The 18,424-nt window shown below is 36.6% G+C and overlaps 1 protein-coding gene across 3 annotated transcripts in view; it reads left to right on the forward strand.

Annotated features, from left to right (window-relative positions):
* Positions 1-1,264: 1,264 nt before the first annotated feature.
* DPH6 (diphthamine biosynthesis 6) overlaps positions 1,265-18,424 on the forward strand; it is a gene marked incomplete at both ends in the record, with an annotated part of 219,439 nt that continues 202,279 nt past the window's right edge. For all 3 annotated transcript variants that reach the window (XM_080619967.1, XM_080619968.1, XM_080619969.1), the window contains 3 exons: positions 1,265-1,287; positions 5,189-5,283; positions 7,685-7,878. In XM_080619967.1, coding sequence (XP_080476093.1) covers positions 1,265-1,287; positions 5,189-5,283; positions 7,685-7,878 — 312 coding nt within the window. The remainder of the gene's footprint in view (positions 1,288-5,188; positions 5,284-7,684; positions 7,879-18,424) is intronic.

Here is an 18,424-nt window from a genome sequence, read left to right on the forward strand (position 1 = left end):
GGACCGTGTTTTAGAAACGCGGTTTTTCTGTTTGGAAAGTGATAGGCCCTCTGACTGCTGCTCAAAACACTATCATGATACCCCTAGAAACAGCTTTATCTGGTGGCATAGATTACAGTCTCATGATACAGTTTCAGCGGCAGAACAAACCCACAGGGTTCTTCTGCAACATGAGAGAACTAAAATTGTGTCTGTATTCAGAGACTGGGCATCTGGGCAAATTTTTCAGCATTCAGCCTACACCACAGTGGTGTCTGTTGTACATGTAACATCAGGAATGCTCAGAAAACTGGCCCAAAACAGCGATCACATGACAAAACCAGATTTTTGGTCTGCCCAAAGGTGCAAGTGGACGGTTTAGTGCTCGCAGGTAAGCAGAGGCGTTCAGCGAGACAGCTCTCCCCTTCCCCTCTGCGCGGCTCCCACTCCAGGCTCTCGACACGGGCAGCGGGGGTACACTGCAGCGGCTGGAAAAGGGTCCATAAGCCCGCAGGAGGGCCGAGGGCAGTGGCTAAAGGAGCGCGACACCGGGCTCCCGGCCCCCGCAGACACGATTCCGACCGGCCCGCAGCGATTTCTGAAGACCCGCAGCCTTTCCTTCCCTCACAGCTGGCCCTCCCGGTCTACCTCCACCGGGCCGCGGTGAAGCCGCGCTGCGACAACGCCCCACAGTCTCCCCAGCATCTCCCAAGGGAAAAGGACGAGTCGGCCGCCTTACTCAGTCGGCTCCATTCCCCACATAAATCAAAGCAATCGTTTAGAACAGGTCCGTTGCTGTTCGCAGCAAGCAAGCAAGCAAGAAAAAGGCGGACAGGGAGATGTAGCGTGAACTTCCAGCCAGCTCCCTACCACGCCTGCTTCGGAGAGCAGCCCCAGCAACGAACGACCAGCTCGGGCCCTCCAAATACAGTCGCCCTGCCCTCCATAGGCGTCTTCCGCGCTGCCTCTGCGGCTGTGCACCCCACCCTGCTCTTATCGGCGCTGCGACCGGCCTTCGCCGCCCCAGCTGGCTCATAGGGCCGTGGTAAAGGCGGCAAGCCTCCTTCGGGACTGAGAGGTGGCAGCCGGCTGTGCCTCCTGGTTGCTCAGGCAGTCTCCGGTCTTCCCCGGGAGGAGGACCTATTGAGTGGAGGCGGCCAGCGGTAGCAACAGAGGAGCAGGCGGCGTGCTCGGCCCGGGACGACCGGGTTCCCTCCTTCCCCGCGTTCCGCAGCTCTCACGCACTTCCCTATTAGCGTTACCGCCCCGGGGGCCCCTGAGCAACATGAGAGTAGTGGCTTTAATCAGGTAACGGACTGAGAGAGCTCCCATGTAGCGAGCGAGGGGCGTTTCGCAGGCGGAGGCTCCGGCGGCAAAAGGCGCGGGGGGAGACTGAGCGCCCTCCCCCGTGGGGAGCCGCCCGGGGGTCGCGCTGCACCCAACGCCAGCGGGGACACCTCCCCGCTCCGAGCTTCGCGCCTGTGCGCTTCCTATCGTCGCGTGTTGCTGCGGGGGATCGTGGAGTTCCTGCGGCGCCTCGCTCCGAGTTGCCGGCAGTCCTGCTGCCCGAGGGCTGGCTGCGTGAGTGCCGAGGCGAGGCGTCCTGTGCCTGCGCGCACGGTAACGCTGCGGCAGGTTCTCCTCTTGCTGTCCCCCTGTGCCCGGGACACTGAGAAGCAGCTAGGGCCTGTTGAAAAACCGAAACACCACGCAGAATTACTGCTCCCTGTTATCCCGGTTTCCGAGCTTTCCCGTGTCCAGCGCAGGGAAACCGGGCTGTGGGCCGGTTCTTAAGCAAAATCTGAACTTTTAGAGGCAGATTTTTCTAGTGTGTCTTTTATTTTAGCTCCTTTTTAAAAAGATGAAGCCCAGTCATTTAAATAGTTGCGGTTGGACACAGTCCTATCTGTGAGGGCCTGCTGTATTTGTTCCCCTCCGACCCCCCCCTTTTTGTCAATTTCCGCAGTTTTTCTACTGTGGATGTTTATTTATGTGTTTGTTTGTTGGGGTTTTTTTAGACAGAGGTTAACACTTTCTAACTAGGACAGGTGTATTCTTCTGAAATAACACTGAAAACTCCAATAAGCTAGGAAATCTGTAGATGTAAAAAGGATTGTGCTGACGTGAGCAGCATGTTTTCATTTTTGGGTTCAGTAACTGAAGTCTTACCAAAACTGAAGTCTTACCATTTAATGTATTAAGTTCTGTCAGGCAGTGTCTAACATGAAACCTTGTTGAAATGGGGATTTGGCCGCAACAATTGCAAATCATTCCAAACAACATCCAAACAGGAAAAAACACAGCAAATGTTATCTATGTTTTTCAAGATTTGCTTAAATGCGGAGTAAGAAAATCGGCTTTGGTGCTTTTTCTTGTTTTATAGATAAGATTTTTTGTCATGCAGGTTTATTTATTTTGATATTCTTTAAGCAGAGGAATGTGTTAAGAGAGGATGAAATAAAATCCTACAAACAGGTTTCTAACACGATCGCTATTTTAATTGTCAATTTTACAATGATGGATTTAGTTTCAGTAATAGTTTTAAGAAGAGTTTTAAAGAGACATCAAAGTGTCTGAAATCATTTGTAACAGAGCTAGCCTCAAAGATCAGAGGGGAAAAAAAGTATTTAAAAACTGCTTCTTACTTTTGGAAAGGTCAGAATTATAGAAAAAACTACCTTAACCTGTTTCTTTTTCTTCTAGAATGTTGTCCACACTTAAAGTTGATAGTCTTGCCCTAAGGTGGTATTTATGGGGTAAACCCTGTATTGTGTTTTGTGCTAAATCATAGACATTATAAAGCCAGTCTTCAACCTGAAATACGATGTTTTTCAGCTCTTTAATTCTTCTAGAATTTTCTTACTGTAAATGGTTAGGCTTGTCATTAGAATGTTGCTCAGAAGTCTTTTATAGACCCATATCTTTATGTTTACCATACTTTTCTTCTGATATTTTGTTTATATGTCTACCTATTAACATACTCGCAACATTGTCAAACCTAACCTTGACTGTGGCTAGAGTTTATACATTTTTTTACAAAAAAGGCCTTGATTTTTTTCTGTGATGAGAATTGAGACGCGTCCCCAAGCTACCTCAGTACCTGTTTTCATCTCTCAAAGCTTTTTTTCTCTTCGATTTTTTTTGTTTTGTTTTGTTACAATCTATTAGACAACAGCCAGAGAGCCAAGTCCACCTTCCTTCCACAGCATGGGCTATCTGGTTTCCATTTGTCTTAGCCTTCATGTGTTTTACAGTGAAGTTAGGAGGCCTTGTTAGATACGCACCATTTTAGTTTGTTTCTTGGTATGGTCAGTTGTTAGGGCTATGGTAACGCTAATACAGAAAATACATTACAGTAGTTTGTGATCCAGTGAGCAATTTAGATGGAGTGGTGGTCAATGTGGGGAATTTGAATATAGCCTCATCTTAACAGGTCTTTATTAATCTTTTCAAGTAAATAAAACAGATTTATTCTAGTGTCCTTTTAGGTTTTTATTTTAAAATAATATTGAAATGCTGTAAACAGCATAGGCATTTATCTAGTATCATATAGTTATTTGAAGTTGTGTTTGGAGTTGAAATCGGATCTAGTGGGAGGCTTTTATTTTTCAAATGAAGTCAGAAAGAAAAGAGCCTTTGTCTCATGATTCTGTTAAGCCTGAAATTTCATATTATAAAGTGAATAAGTTTTCAAGCTGTCAAGCACAGTATCCAGAATTAATGAACATCTGACTTTTTTTTCTATTATTATTTTTTGTTCATATATAGGTTAGAAGAAAGTTGTAGGCATGCATGAGGATGAAGTCAGCTAGAGATGGAACCTTGAATTAGAAGTCTGTTGTCATATTTATATTTACTTTTATAGCACTGAAACATAAGCAACTAGTTTATGAAAATCTGTTAGGTATGAAAGGATACCATGTTATTTATATTATTTTTACTTTTGGTTTGAGTTATACAGCAAATTAAGGTCAGCATACAGAATTTTAGCATGGATAAAAGCAGAAATTGAGGTGAATAGCTGTATGGTTACATTCCTGTAACATACTTTGAAGCTCTTGCCTAGTAGGCCGCATAAAAGTGGGAACTGTACATTGGAAATGCTGAAGAAGTTTGTTACTAATAGTGTGGTTTCAAGAAAACAAACGGTCTACTGTAGCATGACTGTTTATACTATCTGTTCTCCTTTCCATGTCTCAGTGACTCTAAAACTACATGCATTTCTACAGACCTGATCTACATCTCTTTTCCAGTGCCAGTGCATGCTTTGGGTTTTGTGCTTTGGCATTTAAACTGCCCGGAATCTCCACTTGTCATTTGAAGGCTGTGAGGCTGAATGTGGGTTTTGTAAGCAGTGTGTATTCTAGAGCACTCTTGGTTTTATTGTTGGACTGTAACGTTTCTTTTGATAGTGATTAAGATGAATGAAAGATACTGTATTTCAGTCACACCAGGAGAGCAGGATTCTTTCCTCACTGATAGTGGAAAGGTTCTAGTAGATCTTGCATGAATGTAAAAATTAATTGTGTTCTCTGTGTTACAGTATCATCTTTTGGCCTCAGAAAAGAATATAATTCTTTCTATTATTTTTTTTTAATCAGCAGTAGTTATTTTATTTGCAGTTATATGCAGTAAAAACCCTGCATGTTCAATGCAGTGTCAACTGAACCTACTGCCTGTAATAATTACAGCTTTTGAAAACAGGAAGTATGTTTAAAATGTCAAAACTTTAAGCAAAGTATCTATCCCATGAATGATAAATGTAATTCCTAACATGAAAGTTTTCATTTAACAAGATTGCTAATGCTGGCAACTCTTTGGTTAGATACTGATTAGCAGATACTGTTATTTCCTAATTCAGGTTGTCTAGTAATGAGTACAAAGTCATTCATCTTTGGAGTCGAAGATAGTCCTTGTTGTGAACAGATTCCAGTGTAAGTGGCTGTTCTTCATGGAACCTCTCAGTTCCAAAATTCGCAGATTAGTAATGAGATACTGAACTGGATGTGTGTTTTATGGATACTGTATGTAGGAACTATAGACTAAATATATTCAGTAAATATCGTATGGTAAAGTCATCCTTTCCCTAATGGTTTGCAACCTTTTTTTTTTTTTTCCCAGACCTTTGTAACCAGCTCTGATGATACTAATTTTCAAGCCAAAAGTTTTATCTGTACTTCTTATTGCTACTATCTTCCTTTTCTTACAGTGGTGGGAAAGACAGCTGTTATAACATGATGCAGTGTGCTGCTGCTGGGCATCAGATTGTTGCTCTGGCCAATTTAAGACCTGCTGAAAACACAGGTATGAAGCTACATTACTTATAGAAGATTTTACTTTTTTATATGTATTAGAAACTGTGGAGGCACAGCTGTGCCTGAATTAAGTTTGTTGTTTTGTTTTTCTTTTTCTTATGTGATGGTGTATAGTTTTGCATATTGAAGGGCAATCTAGAAGTTGTAAAAGAGGTAGAAAAAATAAAATGCTATGGAAATGTATTAAACGTATTTTTCCTCCAAGGTGGGAGGAAAAATGCAAGAAAATGAAGATCAGTAAAGAAAAGCTTCACAATTTGAAAAGGAGAAAATGCTGTTCCAGGTGCTAAACAAAGGGATTGTGTGAATTCAGTAGCACAAATAGTAAAAGGTGGTAGAGGATATCATGAAACAAAACAAAAACTATCTCTAGAAATGTTTTAAAATGGCATAAACCATTCCAGTTGCCAAAAATAGGCTGTTTTGATGTTGCTCATGCATTTTAGCCTTGTGTTTCTTCCTCCGTTATTCTAGCCAGTATTTGTGAATTGGATAGAGTAACTGATCTGGGTTGGAATGGACCTTGATGCACTTTTTTCTGCATTTTCCCTTCCATTTAGTTTGGGCCAGTTTTCTGATAGCTCCTCATGGGCTGTACCTAGACTTATTTCTATGAAAGAGAATGGGAGAAAAAGGAAGTCTGTCAGTAGGGAGGTGAGAAGGTGAGCTGATTACTTCTGTGTTTGACTAGAGCATAAATTGAACTTGAAGTGAGGCTTGAAAAGGAAGTGAGTTGTTTCCTGGTTGGTAGGGGTGAACGTTAATGTGTGTTAACATAGGCTAACTGTTCAACATATGTTAAACAATTAAGTACAGTACCTAGTAACTGTATAGTTATGTATATAGCCATATATAACTTCCTGCCACATATGCATACGTATGTATGTTAAGAAGATACACAGAAAGTGAAGAAAAAAGGGAACTGATGTCATAAATGAGTCATGGGTGGAATTGGCAAATGCTAGGGACTACAGGAACAATTTATTTTCTGGGTAGCTGAAACATGATCATCTCTTAATTGTGTTGAAATACGTTGTCTTTAATTTATCCACATCAGAAACGTAGAATATTGTCATTAAAATAAAATGCTCTCTTTAAGTGTGTAGTTGGAAATTTTGTGGAAAGTTAATTGAGGTGCTTCAGGCAATAGCGGGTTCTATGCCATTCATTTTATTTTATCTTGTACCACTGTTGCCTGGAGAGTCTCAATTAATAAAGAAACTGTATTTTGAACTGACTATCATTTTAAAGACCTTGTCATATTTATGTATGTTGAAAACTACTGAGTTTTGTTTTAAATCAATTCTTTTGGTTTACTTTGGTCAGCTGTGATTATGGGTTTGGATTTGCGTATTTTGAGCAAAAGCGTATCTGTTGTATGGCTCCAAATGTGACATGACCTAATTGTTGCTTCACAAATTAGTTATCTTGATTAATGTTACAGACCATTTTCTTTGCAAAATGTGTGACATAGGTATACAGGACAGATGCTTGATATGTCTCTGTAAGTTAAGTTCCAGTATTACAAATTAGCATTAAAATAGTGAATAGTGATTTCACTAATAATAATGTATTGCTTTATCAATCTGTTCAAAAAATTATTTGAAATATTTTACATGCAAACAGTTTATCATATCGTTGGAGATTTAATTCTAATCTATGATGTCTGCATCTTAGCTTTTTTTTTTCTAATCTGCTAGCTACAAACTGCTTGTAAGAAAATCCAGTTAAATTTTTCTCCTGGTTAAGAAAATAGTGGCAAATGGTTGATTTCATTTCAAGTTTAATTTTTAAAAGGAGTGAAGGTAGAAAGGGCCTGGATATTATGACAGATTTCCTTTTCTTTTTGTGTATTAAGCACTGTCAAAACATTATAGCATTTTACTTTTATTCTAATTAAGCAGAAATAATTTCTTCTTCTTGAAGACAAGATAAACAGTAAAGTTATTGTAAATTTTGACAACCTATTGCTTATTCTCAATGTTGCGGTGCATTCCAACTTTATTGCTCTAAGTATGTTGAAATGCATCTGAGTTTGTGCTCTGAGCTGCATTCCTATTAAAATTACCATATAAATAGGAGCAGGATTGGACCATTCTGAGATTTTTGGATGAAAGAGGGATGAATACTAAAGATGAAATAGACACCACAATGTCCAAATAGATAACATATTTGTGACGTATGTCTTCCTGTCCATACATCTGTTGGGTGAAGAAATAATCTTTTTTTTTTTTTTTTTCTTTCCATGTTTATAAAGGTATTGTAACCAAACATCTGTTTGTGAACTGGAAAATACGAACATTTAAGTTTTCTCAGTGCTTTGTAGTATTGTGATTATCTGTAATTGCTGAAATATCGGACACAGTATGATTGCTTCTTAACTGTTGCAGGTCAGACTGATGAATTGGACAGCTATATGTACCAAACAGTAGGACACCATGCCATTGACCTGTATGCTGATGCATTAGATCTGCCACTCTATCGTGGTTTCATAAAGGGTACTAGTATAAATACTGGAAGAGTGTATACCGCATGTCAAGAAGATGAAGTGGAAGACCTTTACCACCTCATGAAACTTGTTAAGGTATGCTGAATGAATAGGGTTAAATAACTGGGGACTATTACATTGCTTACTCATTTATGAACTTAAATAAATTACCCACTTAGGTATTTAAGGAAAGCTTTGAGAAAAAAATGGAACACTTTTACAAGTTTTATTTCTTCATTCTTTGCAGATATATAGTGTAACTTAGTTTATATTCCCCAACATAAATCAGACATACTAATCCCCATTTCAAACCAAAACTTTGTTCCTATTTGATAAAAACACCTGTAGCAAGTATTCGGTATACACCAAAAAAAAAAAAAACCACAACATTGGGAAAATTGTAAGTAAAATGTTTATGTAGTTCCATACTTGAAAGAATGCATTGCTTGATTACTGGAATGAGACATGTTTTGGATTTTGTACATTTATTGATCTATGCAAAGTAACATCTAGACATTTCCATTTATGTATACTTAAACTCTGTAAACGAGAATCAGTTGTTTGTTTTTATGTTGCAGATCATTTGCAAAGTATTACAGAATATTTTAAAATGGTAGTTTTGATTCTGGTAGTCCTGTAACTTTGTTCTACTATATCACATAATAGCAATAACATACATCAATCATTTTTAGCTATAAAACCAGTTAAAGGGAGGTAATGGGCCTGTTTCTTAAAACATTTGAAATTTATGCTCTGTTCTTTTCCAAAGTGTTCCTTCTGGTGCTTTATTTTCCACCAGAATTAAATCAGATTTCATTGAAATAAATAGAAAACCTCTGATTGACTCCAGAGGTTTTACACAAAGTTTAAGTGAGCATGCTATGTCTGTTCTGGGTAGTTGTGTTCATGTCTGCAGTGCACAGTACTAAATCAATACAGTGTTCTGAAAATTATATTAATTGCTATTTAAAAAAAAAAAGTAAATCCATGTTTAATTTTATTGATCAAACTGGTAAACTGCTTTCTGAAACTTCAGCTGAAGTTATTTTTAGTCTTCTATTCAGGTATTAAATATTTGCTCACCCCCTTTCCTCCATTGAAATGAGAATTGAGATTCCTGAACCTAAAAGCTTCAGTCTTGTTCTTTGTTCAGTTGTTTGTGGACTGAGTGCAGAGTGCTTTCTTAACCTTGATGGAGTCAAATGTTACATCTTGTAAACATTTTTGACAGGGAAATCATGTTTCTCTAAGTAAAATTAAGATCATACCCCTGTGGTAAAGTATGAGTCTATGAAGCAGGAGAATAGTGCGTATAGGCTATATGCCCTCAAGCTGTGCCAGGGGAGGTTTAGACTGGGTATTAGTGAAAAATTCTTCACTGAAATGGTTGTCAAGCACTGCAACAGGCTTCCCAGGGAAGTGGTTGTGTCGCAGTCTCTGGAGATATTGAAAAGATGTGTAGAGGTGGCACTTAGGGACATGGTTTAGTAGTGGTGGCAGTGTTAGGTTAAAGGTTAGACTGGATCTCATGGGTCTTTTCCAACCTAAATGGTTCTGTGATTCTATGATTAGAGTGCTTTACAGAGGTTTGAAATGGAATGTGCATATCCTGCAGTACAGAAATTGAAAGAAATATGGTACAGCAGTTTTAAATTATCTTTGAACTATGGTAGTATTAGAGATTAGAAGGACCAGTATATGCTGTCTGTTAAAGCTGCATACTAACAGCTTTCTGCCTCTGGGTGAGATAATAAATTACTGATCAATTTAATTAAAAATGGGCAGATTAGTGGCAATTAAGATGATACTTCCTTTTCGATTCTTGCTGTCTTTGGAGAAATGGATGCCTGACATAAATTAATCCTAATGTTAAATCTTGACAAATTCTGCTTTGGAAGTTTGTACGTGATAATTATAACTATAGTCAAAAGAGATGTTATCAAGTTGTCTGGAACGAAATAACTGCTTCTTTCCTGTATAGCAATAATAATTTGACTGTATGATATTTTAAAGATATAAATATTAACAATATACTGCTTTTATATTAGACTTTGGATAACCATGTCTTTACAGTCAAACCTATCTATGAAATTCTGGTGCAAAAATTTCAGTAGAAATCTTGCATATTCTGATGCAACATTATCAGTGGTATGTAAAGCAGCTGTATTTGTTTTTCTAGTTTTAAAGAAAAGATGAAAAAATTTCCTTTGTGTATTAACAGTAACTTTGAAAGCTTTCTATTTTTACTTTTTCACATTGTTTTATAACTGCAGTTTTGTGACTTTCTAAGTTCTAATGGCTGAAGATTTTGCTTTAAGAATTTTTTTCCTCCCAGGTGTTAATAGTTTTAAACAGAGAACTTTATTTGCATTCTGTTGAAGGGAGGGGAGGAATTCTGCAGAAGCCTTGTTAAAACGTATCCTTGAGTGGAAGTAATTTCAAAACTAACTGTTCAAACTAATATAGCCCTTTTTTTTTTCCTCTCAAATGGTTTGAGCGCAAGAATACACGAAAGATGTGTCTAGATCAAAATCACAAAATGTGCCTCACTTTGTTAGTAAAGAATGCTTGTATTGCAAGTTCTTCCTTATTAAAAAGTTGAAACAAACCGTATTTGAAAAACTAGTATGAATTCAAAAGTATTTGTTGTTTTTTAAAAACAATATTACAAGAACAAGATTTCCAAAAAGTTAAATATTCCTCTGCAGTGCTAGAAAACCCAGGGCAACTGACCTCTTCTAGTCTGTGGGACTCAGAAAGTGGCATTGACTGTGAATGACTGTAAACCTGCTAATTTTATTGTCACAAGCCCAGATGATTGATAAGTATGAAGGAAATTTATATATCTGCCTAATGCCCTACTTTAGATTCTGTACGGAGTATACATTGTGCAACATATCGGAGTATGTGCTTGATGTCTAAATGTACTTTACTCTTCAGCCCTTACCTGATAGTGGGATACTTTGGGACATGTAAAACCTGAACTCTATGGAATAATTTAATCTACTGTCCATGCTATTGAATTAGGCATTACAAACACCCTGATTTGTCCGTGTTTGTTGCTTTGTATATTGGAGATTTTTTCCAGCGAAGCATGTAAGGACTACTTCCTTAATTGTCTGGATTATCCTTCAGGGGCTTACCAGAAAATGCGTGGGAAAGCTGTGTTTGTTTCCCTTCAGTGGTTGGAAAGACTGGTGCATGGAGGCATTTTTATGAAACTTTCCTACAACATGCTTCTTAATATAGGCATATTTAACTGCTTTCTCCCCTTTTTAATGTAACTATGATCTTGTCCAAATAGTACATTAATGTTTCATGCAAGCACATACAGAAGTGGTGTTAGATAGGTTGCATGTTGGATTGTTTTCTGTATGTCATGGAACTATGGCTAAACTTTTGTTAGGGGAGTGATTGTAGCAGCTTCCAGACTATACAGACTAATGCAGGATAATTTATTTCAGTTCTGGTAATTTATTTCAGTGTCAGTAGACAGTTCTGTCCTCTTCCAAGTTTCTTGCCTTATCTCCTCTGCTCTGTGAAGGCTTTTCCTTTATTTGGTAAGTTTCCATTGCTGGAGTAATTTGTAGAATTCTTGAACTTGATAAAAATGATGGAATGTTGGTGTGTGTGGATTTTTTCTGGGTTTTGTTTCTTTTCTGTTTTGTTTTTTTTTTTTTTTCTTCAGCTGCTTTTTAATCTTTTTCAATAATATTTGTAGTTATTTTTTTTAAATTACTATTTAAAATTTGGTTCTAGTTATAGTTTCTTTGGAATATCTCCTTGTACTTACTGTAAAGAATGCAAGCTGATTTTCAGTGCATATTCAGTTTTAACATGTTATTTCTGTCAGTTCTTTTCGTGGTGCACTTCCTGGGTTCAGAACCTGCAGGCTGACAAAACACCAGAGTATACTTGAATATACTGGACCTCAGGACTGAAGTATTATTAATTATGATATCATCTATTGATTATCAGCTGAAAAATAAGAATTGATGTTGGATATATTGGATGTATGAGACATTTGAATAATCACAGCTTTTGCTGCTTCATTTTTTCAGTAATGTGGAAGGAGAGAGAAAGAAAATTTGTTTTCTAAAATATTCTCACATTTTGGAGCAGTGATCTTGTAACTCAATTGCATTCTGAAACAGTGATCTTGTAACATAATCAGTCACTAAGAATAAGTAACATGTCTTTTGTTACAACAACAAAGAACTTATTAATATAGCGTGACTCCTGTATTTAATAATTATTTTTTAAGGACAGGATCATGATTTTTGAAATGGACCCAGACTTATGTTTATTGAAGACAGGAAGTATTCCTGTGTGAGAGTTAAAATGACAATAGATGTGTAATTTTAGATGTTATTTAAGATGTTATCTTGCCTGAGACAAAGTACTTTGGCTGGGAAGCTTCAGGAGGAGTAGAGGTAACTTAGGTACTATCATTATTCAGTGAAACTCCCTAACACTTGGAGTTCTTCAGGAAACAGTTCAGGGCTTGAGGTGAATGGATAAAACACAAGGTTATTCTGTGGCCTTTGGATAGGGGTTAATTCCCTCACAAAAGATAAAACTTTCAGTTCCTCATTATTGCTAGCAGTCTTCCTTTCACCCTTCTCCAGAATTTAGCTGCTGTGTCTAGTGAGCAAACTTGGTCCTTACATTCAATCTGATAACTAACTTTGTGTCACTTTTGTACAGCCAAATGTCTAGAAACTTCCATCAGGAAAAATACATAAATGTAATGCAGTATTCTACTGCAGGCATTACTTGACTGTCTTCACTGTTATAAAATGCATTTAAAAGACAGAGGGAGGTATTTAGAAATGATCATTTGGCTTTTATGTGTCCATTTTAATCAGCTCTTGGTAGTTCCTGTGAATTCAGTGGTAGTATTTATGTGATGAAGACTAATAGCATACTCTTAACTTGTACAAATAATGCTTGCAGATTTTCTTAGGAGTCCTAAAGATCTAAATATTATTAGTTATGGAATTCTGATTGACTTCAATAATTGTAGTCTGAGGACATCAGTATGCTGTTCATCAAACTATGTTCACAGTTGAAGAAAATTTGGTATTTTCCCTATTATTATTTGAATTACTTGTAGGCATATAGACAAATCCCTCAAAGGTGTATTTCTCTACATTTTTGAAAAAGGTTTAATGGTAAGGAGAGGAATTTGTCTTTTTGCTGAATTTCCAAAATAATCACTCGTCAATTTTTTTTACCTTATATTTTAAGATTATTGCAAATCAAGAATACTGTGCTTTGTTATTTTGATTTATTGAGTTTGTATATAATTCAGCATTTGAAAGGCAAAATTAATATACAGCAAGGGAAACCATAACATTAGTATTAAAAAAATCCTAAAACCTCTTCAGTGCCCAGTTAGAGGAAACAGTGATAGATAAAACAATGGTATGTGTTTTTTGGGCCCTCTACTACTCGTGTTGATTAGATGAACATTTGGAGACCATATTTCTTAGCACATTTCTTTTTTGTCCTTAGAGGTGAAAGTTAAATGTGACCTTTTAGAAATTGTGTGGGATGGCTACCTACACTGACAAATAAATAACCCTTCTGCTTCATAAAGGAAGACTGGAAGACTTATCTTTTTTTTGTTGTTGTTGTTTTTAGGGTTTTTTTTGTTTGTTTGTTTTTGTTTAGTTTTTTTTAGACAGTGTTTGCTGTAGCTCATAATGTGGCATAGACTAGGTTCTTCTGCTTTTTATAATGAGTACATTTTTATCTGTGAGAATTTCAATTATCCCTCTCCATTCATCATGTTCAAAATTATTTTTTGTTAATTTTTTTCTTTTAATTCTGGAGTGAAGCTCTGTACCTTCGTTCAGCTAGGGGATGACCATCTTCATCAGCACTGAGTAAGAGTGGGAATTAAGGGAAAGGGTGAGAAATGCATAGTAAGAATTTGCATAGTTGGCAGTGCTTTAAGCAGTGTAAAACTAATTCTGTATCTTGTGCCGTTCACAAGGCAGGGTCTGCTTAAGGTTTGTTGGGTTTGTTTTCTCTGGTGGTTTTTTTTTTTTTTTTTTTTTTTGTTTGTTTGTTTGTTTTTTGTTTTTTGTTTTTTTTTTTTTTTTTTTACAGTTTGAATTTTAAAATGGGATGAGAACAAGGAAATTTTTTGATCAACAGGATCAGGATGCCTGTCATTCTCCATGTCTCATCTGAACTGTTCAGGAAGGGTCAATTTTTTTTCCATAAGGGGATCTTGAGCAACATCTTTGAGGTAGTTTCTTACCATGAGAAATTTAGAACTTCATGTAAACAAAAAACTCACCGTATTTCTCTCTGTTAGGTGTGTGGAGTTGTTTTCACTTGCTCTCAGTCTTGTGTTAATATCGAAAAGCAGAGACAGGCTGGTGGTGAAAGATGGTAAGCAAGCCTGAGGGCTTGTTCTGGTCAGCTTTAAACCTCTGATTGCCAGGTTTTCCTAATTTCCCATTTCCAGGGCATCTTTGGTGTGACCTTGCCTGCTGAATATGATGTTCTGGGTTGCAAGATTCTCACATGCCTTTGGAAGCAGGCAGCCAGGCATTGTTTACAGGACACCAAATGAACCGTGCACTCACAGCAAGTTTGATAAACACACATTTCCTCCTTTTATCAGTGAGATTGCAGAATGTGAAGTATGAGTTTCCAGTTTTACTCATTCCCTTCAAACCTTTTCCTGTTTAAAAAACTGAATCCCACTAATTGGATGATGATACATCCTTAGATTTTGTTTTGCCTTTTTGTTATTGTTATTTTGAATTCAACTTACTGGTCACTAATGCTTTATTTCAGTGCCTACCTTGACCAGGTTTGGCAGACTTTCAAATGAAAGCTTTCCATTTGTTCAGCACACAGAGGTTCATCCCTATCAATGTAAAGTGAATGCTAATTAGCAGTAATGACTTCTAATCACTTTGCTTTTATACTCCTTTAGGAGCACTGCTATTATCCAAAGTAGTTAAGTGAAATGCTTGTATATGAATCAACAATGCTGTATTTATTCTCACAGCTATTGCTCATAATCAAGCTTTGAATAAATTACGATAGTAAAATTAGTTTTAATGTGCTGTATTGCATGGGGACAAAGGAACCTCAAATATCTTGTTAAATATCTTGAATATTTAGAGAATTATCTCTTAACATTTTGGCATTCAGTATTGTAGTTCAATGGAAAAATACATTAAGATGTTTAAGCCAATTTTGTAAATGTTATCAAAACTTTTTTTGTGGTTTGCATTTTATTTCAGTGACATGCATAGATTCAACAGCCTCAATATCAGTCCCATTTGGATCCAGTTGCATGACTGTAGGAATGAACTACAACATTGAGTTAAAATGCAGTTAAGTTTTACACAGAACATGTATCTTGACAACTTCACCTGTTTTAGCCTACTGTCATAGTGTGTATTTAGTAGCTTAATATGTATTTCTTTTGTTGATACTGTGTGTCTAACAGTTTTGTTTACATGCACACAATCTGTCCACCTGTACTCATATACACTTCAAAGGAGTATAAAAGTAAAACTAGTGAAATCTTTATTAATGCCTGGAAACAATTTAATAAGATGAGACTTTTATCAAAACTAGACTGCTAGAAACAATACCAATAAAAAACAAGAGCTAAACAGACTACTGCATTTAACATTGCACATTACAGGGGTTGTTTGAAAGTCAAAGATGGCAAAACCTGGATGAAACCCATTTCTGACATGCATATTAGTGTCTGTATTCATCTTCTAGTAGCAAGTTGCTTGAAACACAGGGAATTCCAGGTCTCTGTGTCTGTGAAGGAACTGGGGTCTTGCTTGGCAAATACACTTGTGTTGCTTGGTTTTGCATTTAAAAAAAAAAAAAAAAAAAGAAAAAAAACATTGATTTTCTGTAGCAGTTTCCTTTCACATAGTACCTCTGTCTTTGCATGCTTAGAGACACAGTTTCTTCACAGTTACCATCACAGTTCTTACGCATGTGGATGTGAGTATCCACAGGCACCGTCTGTGGTTTGATTTTGTTTGTTTTGCTCATTCACACACATAGCTGTAGACAATTTTCTGGTACATCTTTTGTTTGCTTGAGCATCTTCTCTGTTAACAGTTATTCTTTGATTTATTATGAAGTTATTGCCTATCGTAATTTGAAAATACCTTTTATGTAGCCTTTTCTCTTTAAATGTGAATTTCGGTCAGTGTTCATAAAGTGCTATGGGTTTGTTTTTTCGTTGTTGGTTGTTTTGTTGTTTTGGTGGGATTTTTTTTTTGTTTGTGTGTTTTGTTTTGTTTTGTTTTTTCCGTAGTACTGTAAAACATGCTGCTCGTGGGTTTTGCCACCACTTTGAAAAAGAGCAACACCTTTCTTTCTACAGTTTCATTTAAAGGGATGGTAGTATCTTATTTCAGTATTTTTATTTCTTATTTGGCATCTTCATCATGCTTTTTAAAGCTTTTTTTAAAGCATTTTTAAAAATGAAAAATACAAAAAATGATTTGTTCTGTACTGAGGTAAATGGCTGCTTTATATTATTTACACTTATGAGGCAGTGGTAATATATGTTTTAAAATCAGTGTTTAATGAAATGTAATTGGGGTTAATTCTAATAAAATACATTCAAGGACAGGCAAGCTTTCATATAAATGAACAGTAAAATAAAAATATTTATGAAGGCAAATTTGATATCTCTGCTCATTCCTCATGTAAAAATAATTTTATTTTCTTATAAAATTACAAATTTATTTAAGCTGACTTATTTAACACGTTCCCCTTCAATGTGAATGTCATACATGCAGTAATTGCATGTTGCTTTATTTTCAGCTAGATACTTAGTATTTCTGATCAGTATACTTAAAAGTTCTGGAAAGACTGGGCTTTCATTTGGTTTATATTGCACCAGTGTTTACTATTTTCAAAATAGAAATGATTGATTTGTAACTGTCATTATGAAAAGGAATAAAATGGAGCTGGTCTTTTACACTCTTAAGAGGGTACAGTATGGAGATATTCTTTCTGTTGATAAATTCTGCCTGTGGAAGAATTGCATAACAGTCATCACTCATTTTCGTATTGATTATAACTGCGACTCTAGTAATAGGTTGCTGCTTGCAAAGGATAAGGGGGCGCCATGATTAGTTACGTTTTCCATGGAAAGTACTATAAAGGAAAACGCCAAATGCGTGCACTGCCTGACAGTCTGTTATGTGAACTTCTTTTCAGTCCCTTTTCCTTCAGAAATACAGCTTCAGGTTTTTTTGCCTTATTATTGTTTTAGGTTCAGTGCATTTGCATGCTCTTCTAACTCTGGATTCTTTCTTTAGTTATTTATTTTCCTGACAGTCTTCTGTTCTTGGGCCCTGTCACCATTGTAATTCTTGAAAACTGATACAACAGTGCCCTCTAGTTTCTTCCTGCGTGGTTACTACCTACAACTGGCTTTGAGCGTTCAGGTAAGGAACAGGATGCTTAGACTTATTTTTAGCTCAAACAAAAGCACTTTTTTCTTAAAGAAACATTTTTATTTTTCACTAACTGCTTTACATGCAAGAAAGGGAACAAAAGAGACTGTTCTGAATGATCTTTTAGGTTTATAAGCTCTCATAATTATCTAGGAAAACCTGAAATCTTATCAGATGTTCAGGACAATCACTAAAATTGGATGGGATTTTCTGAGTTGTGGAGGCTTTCCTGAAGTTATTCTTTGAAGTGGAGCTTCAAAAATAAAATTACTTTGCACTTGCTTGCTTTGTGCTCGCTTCTTCTTGTAAACCAGGTCTTGCATGATCTGCCAGGCACTGCAAAGACATGCTCACCAGCAGAACACCTAAGCTTTATTAATGATGTTGTTTTAAGTCACACAGTGACTGAAGTAATTGTTGTTCATTAGCATTGATTTGTCTCCAAAACTCATTTACAATTTAGATTTCTCTTTTACCTCATTATAGCTTAATACACAAATAACTTTTTATTCTGTGTTCTCTGCAGAAGTTGTTGGACAGATTCAGTATTGAACACACATGTTCCCCGCATTCACATATGTGCACATTCACACTGCCACTTAAATATTGTAAACTACTATAAAAAAGCATAGCCTTTTAAAAAGTAAACGCTTTAACTACAATTAGTTTCTTCTGTAACAGAATCATAAAAGTCACTCTGTGAAAAGTTAAATGGCTTTATGGTGGGGAGTGTTAATGTATGTGTAAAACACACTCTTAATGCACTTCTATGAAATGAAAATCATAAGTCATTGCAGTAAATTATGGTTAATGATGTAACCATTGATAGCTATTCAAAACATTCCTGTATCTCTAATGATTTGCGTGAAACAGATGACTGCCCACATGCCTTTGTTCATTTGGAACAGTAGATTGATAAATGCACTAGCTTTATACTTCCAAAGACCATTTTATTGTGTAACAAGTGATAAGAATTTTGGAGGAGTAAATAGTACATCTGTAATAAATTATGATGAAGACTTAATTTAAAATTAAATTAGCAAGTGAGATGCTTCAGAAGTATAGTGTGCAGCATCTTTGATTCCCTCTGCCTGTTTTATGGGTAATGTCTAGTCTCTAGTCATATGACATCTTTACTTTTTACCATGGGATTTTATATACTGAAGTGTTGC

The sequence above is a fragment of the Psittacula echo genome (assembly GCF_963264785.1).
Source record: "Psittacula echo genome assembly, chromosome: 5".
NCBI lineage: Eukaryota > Metazoa > Chordata > Aves > Psittaciformes > Psittacidae > Psittacula > Psittacula echo.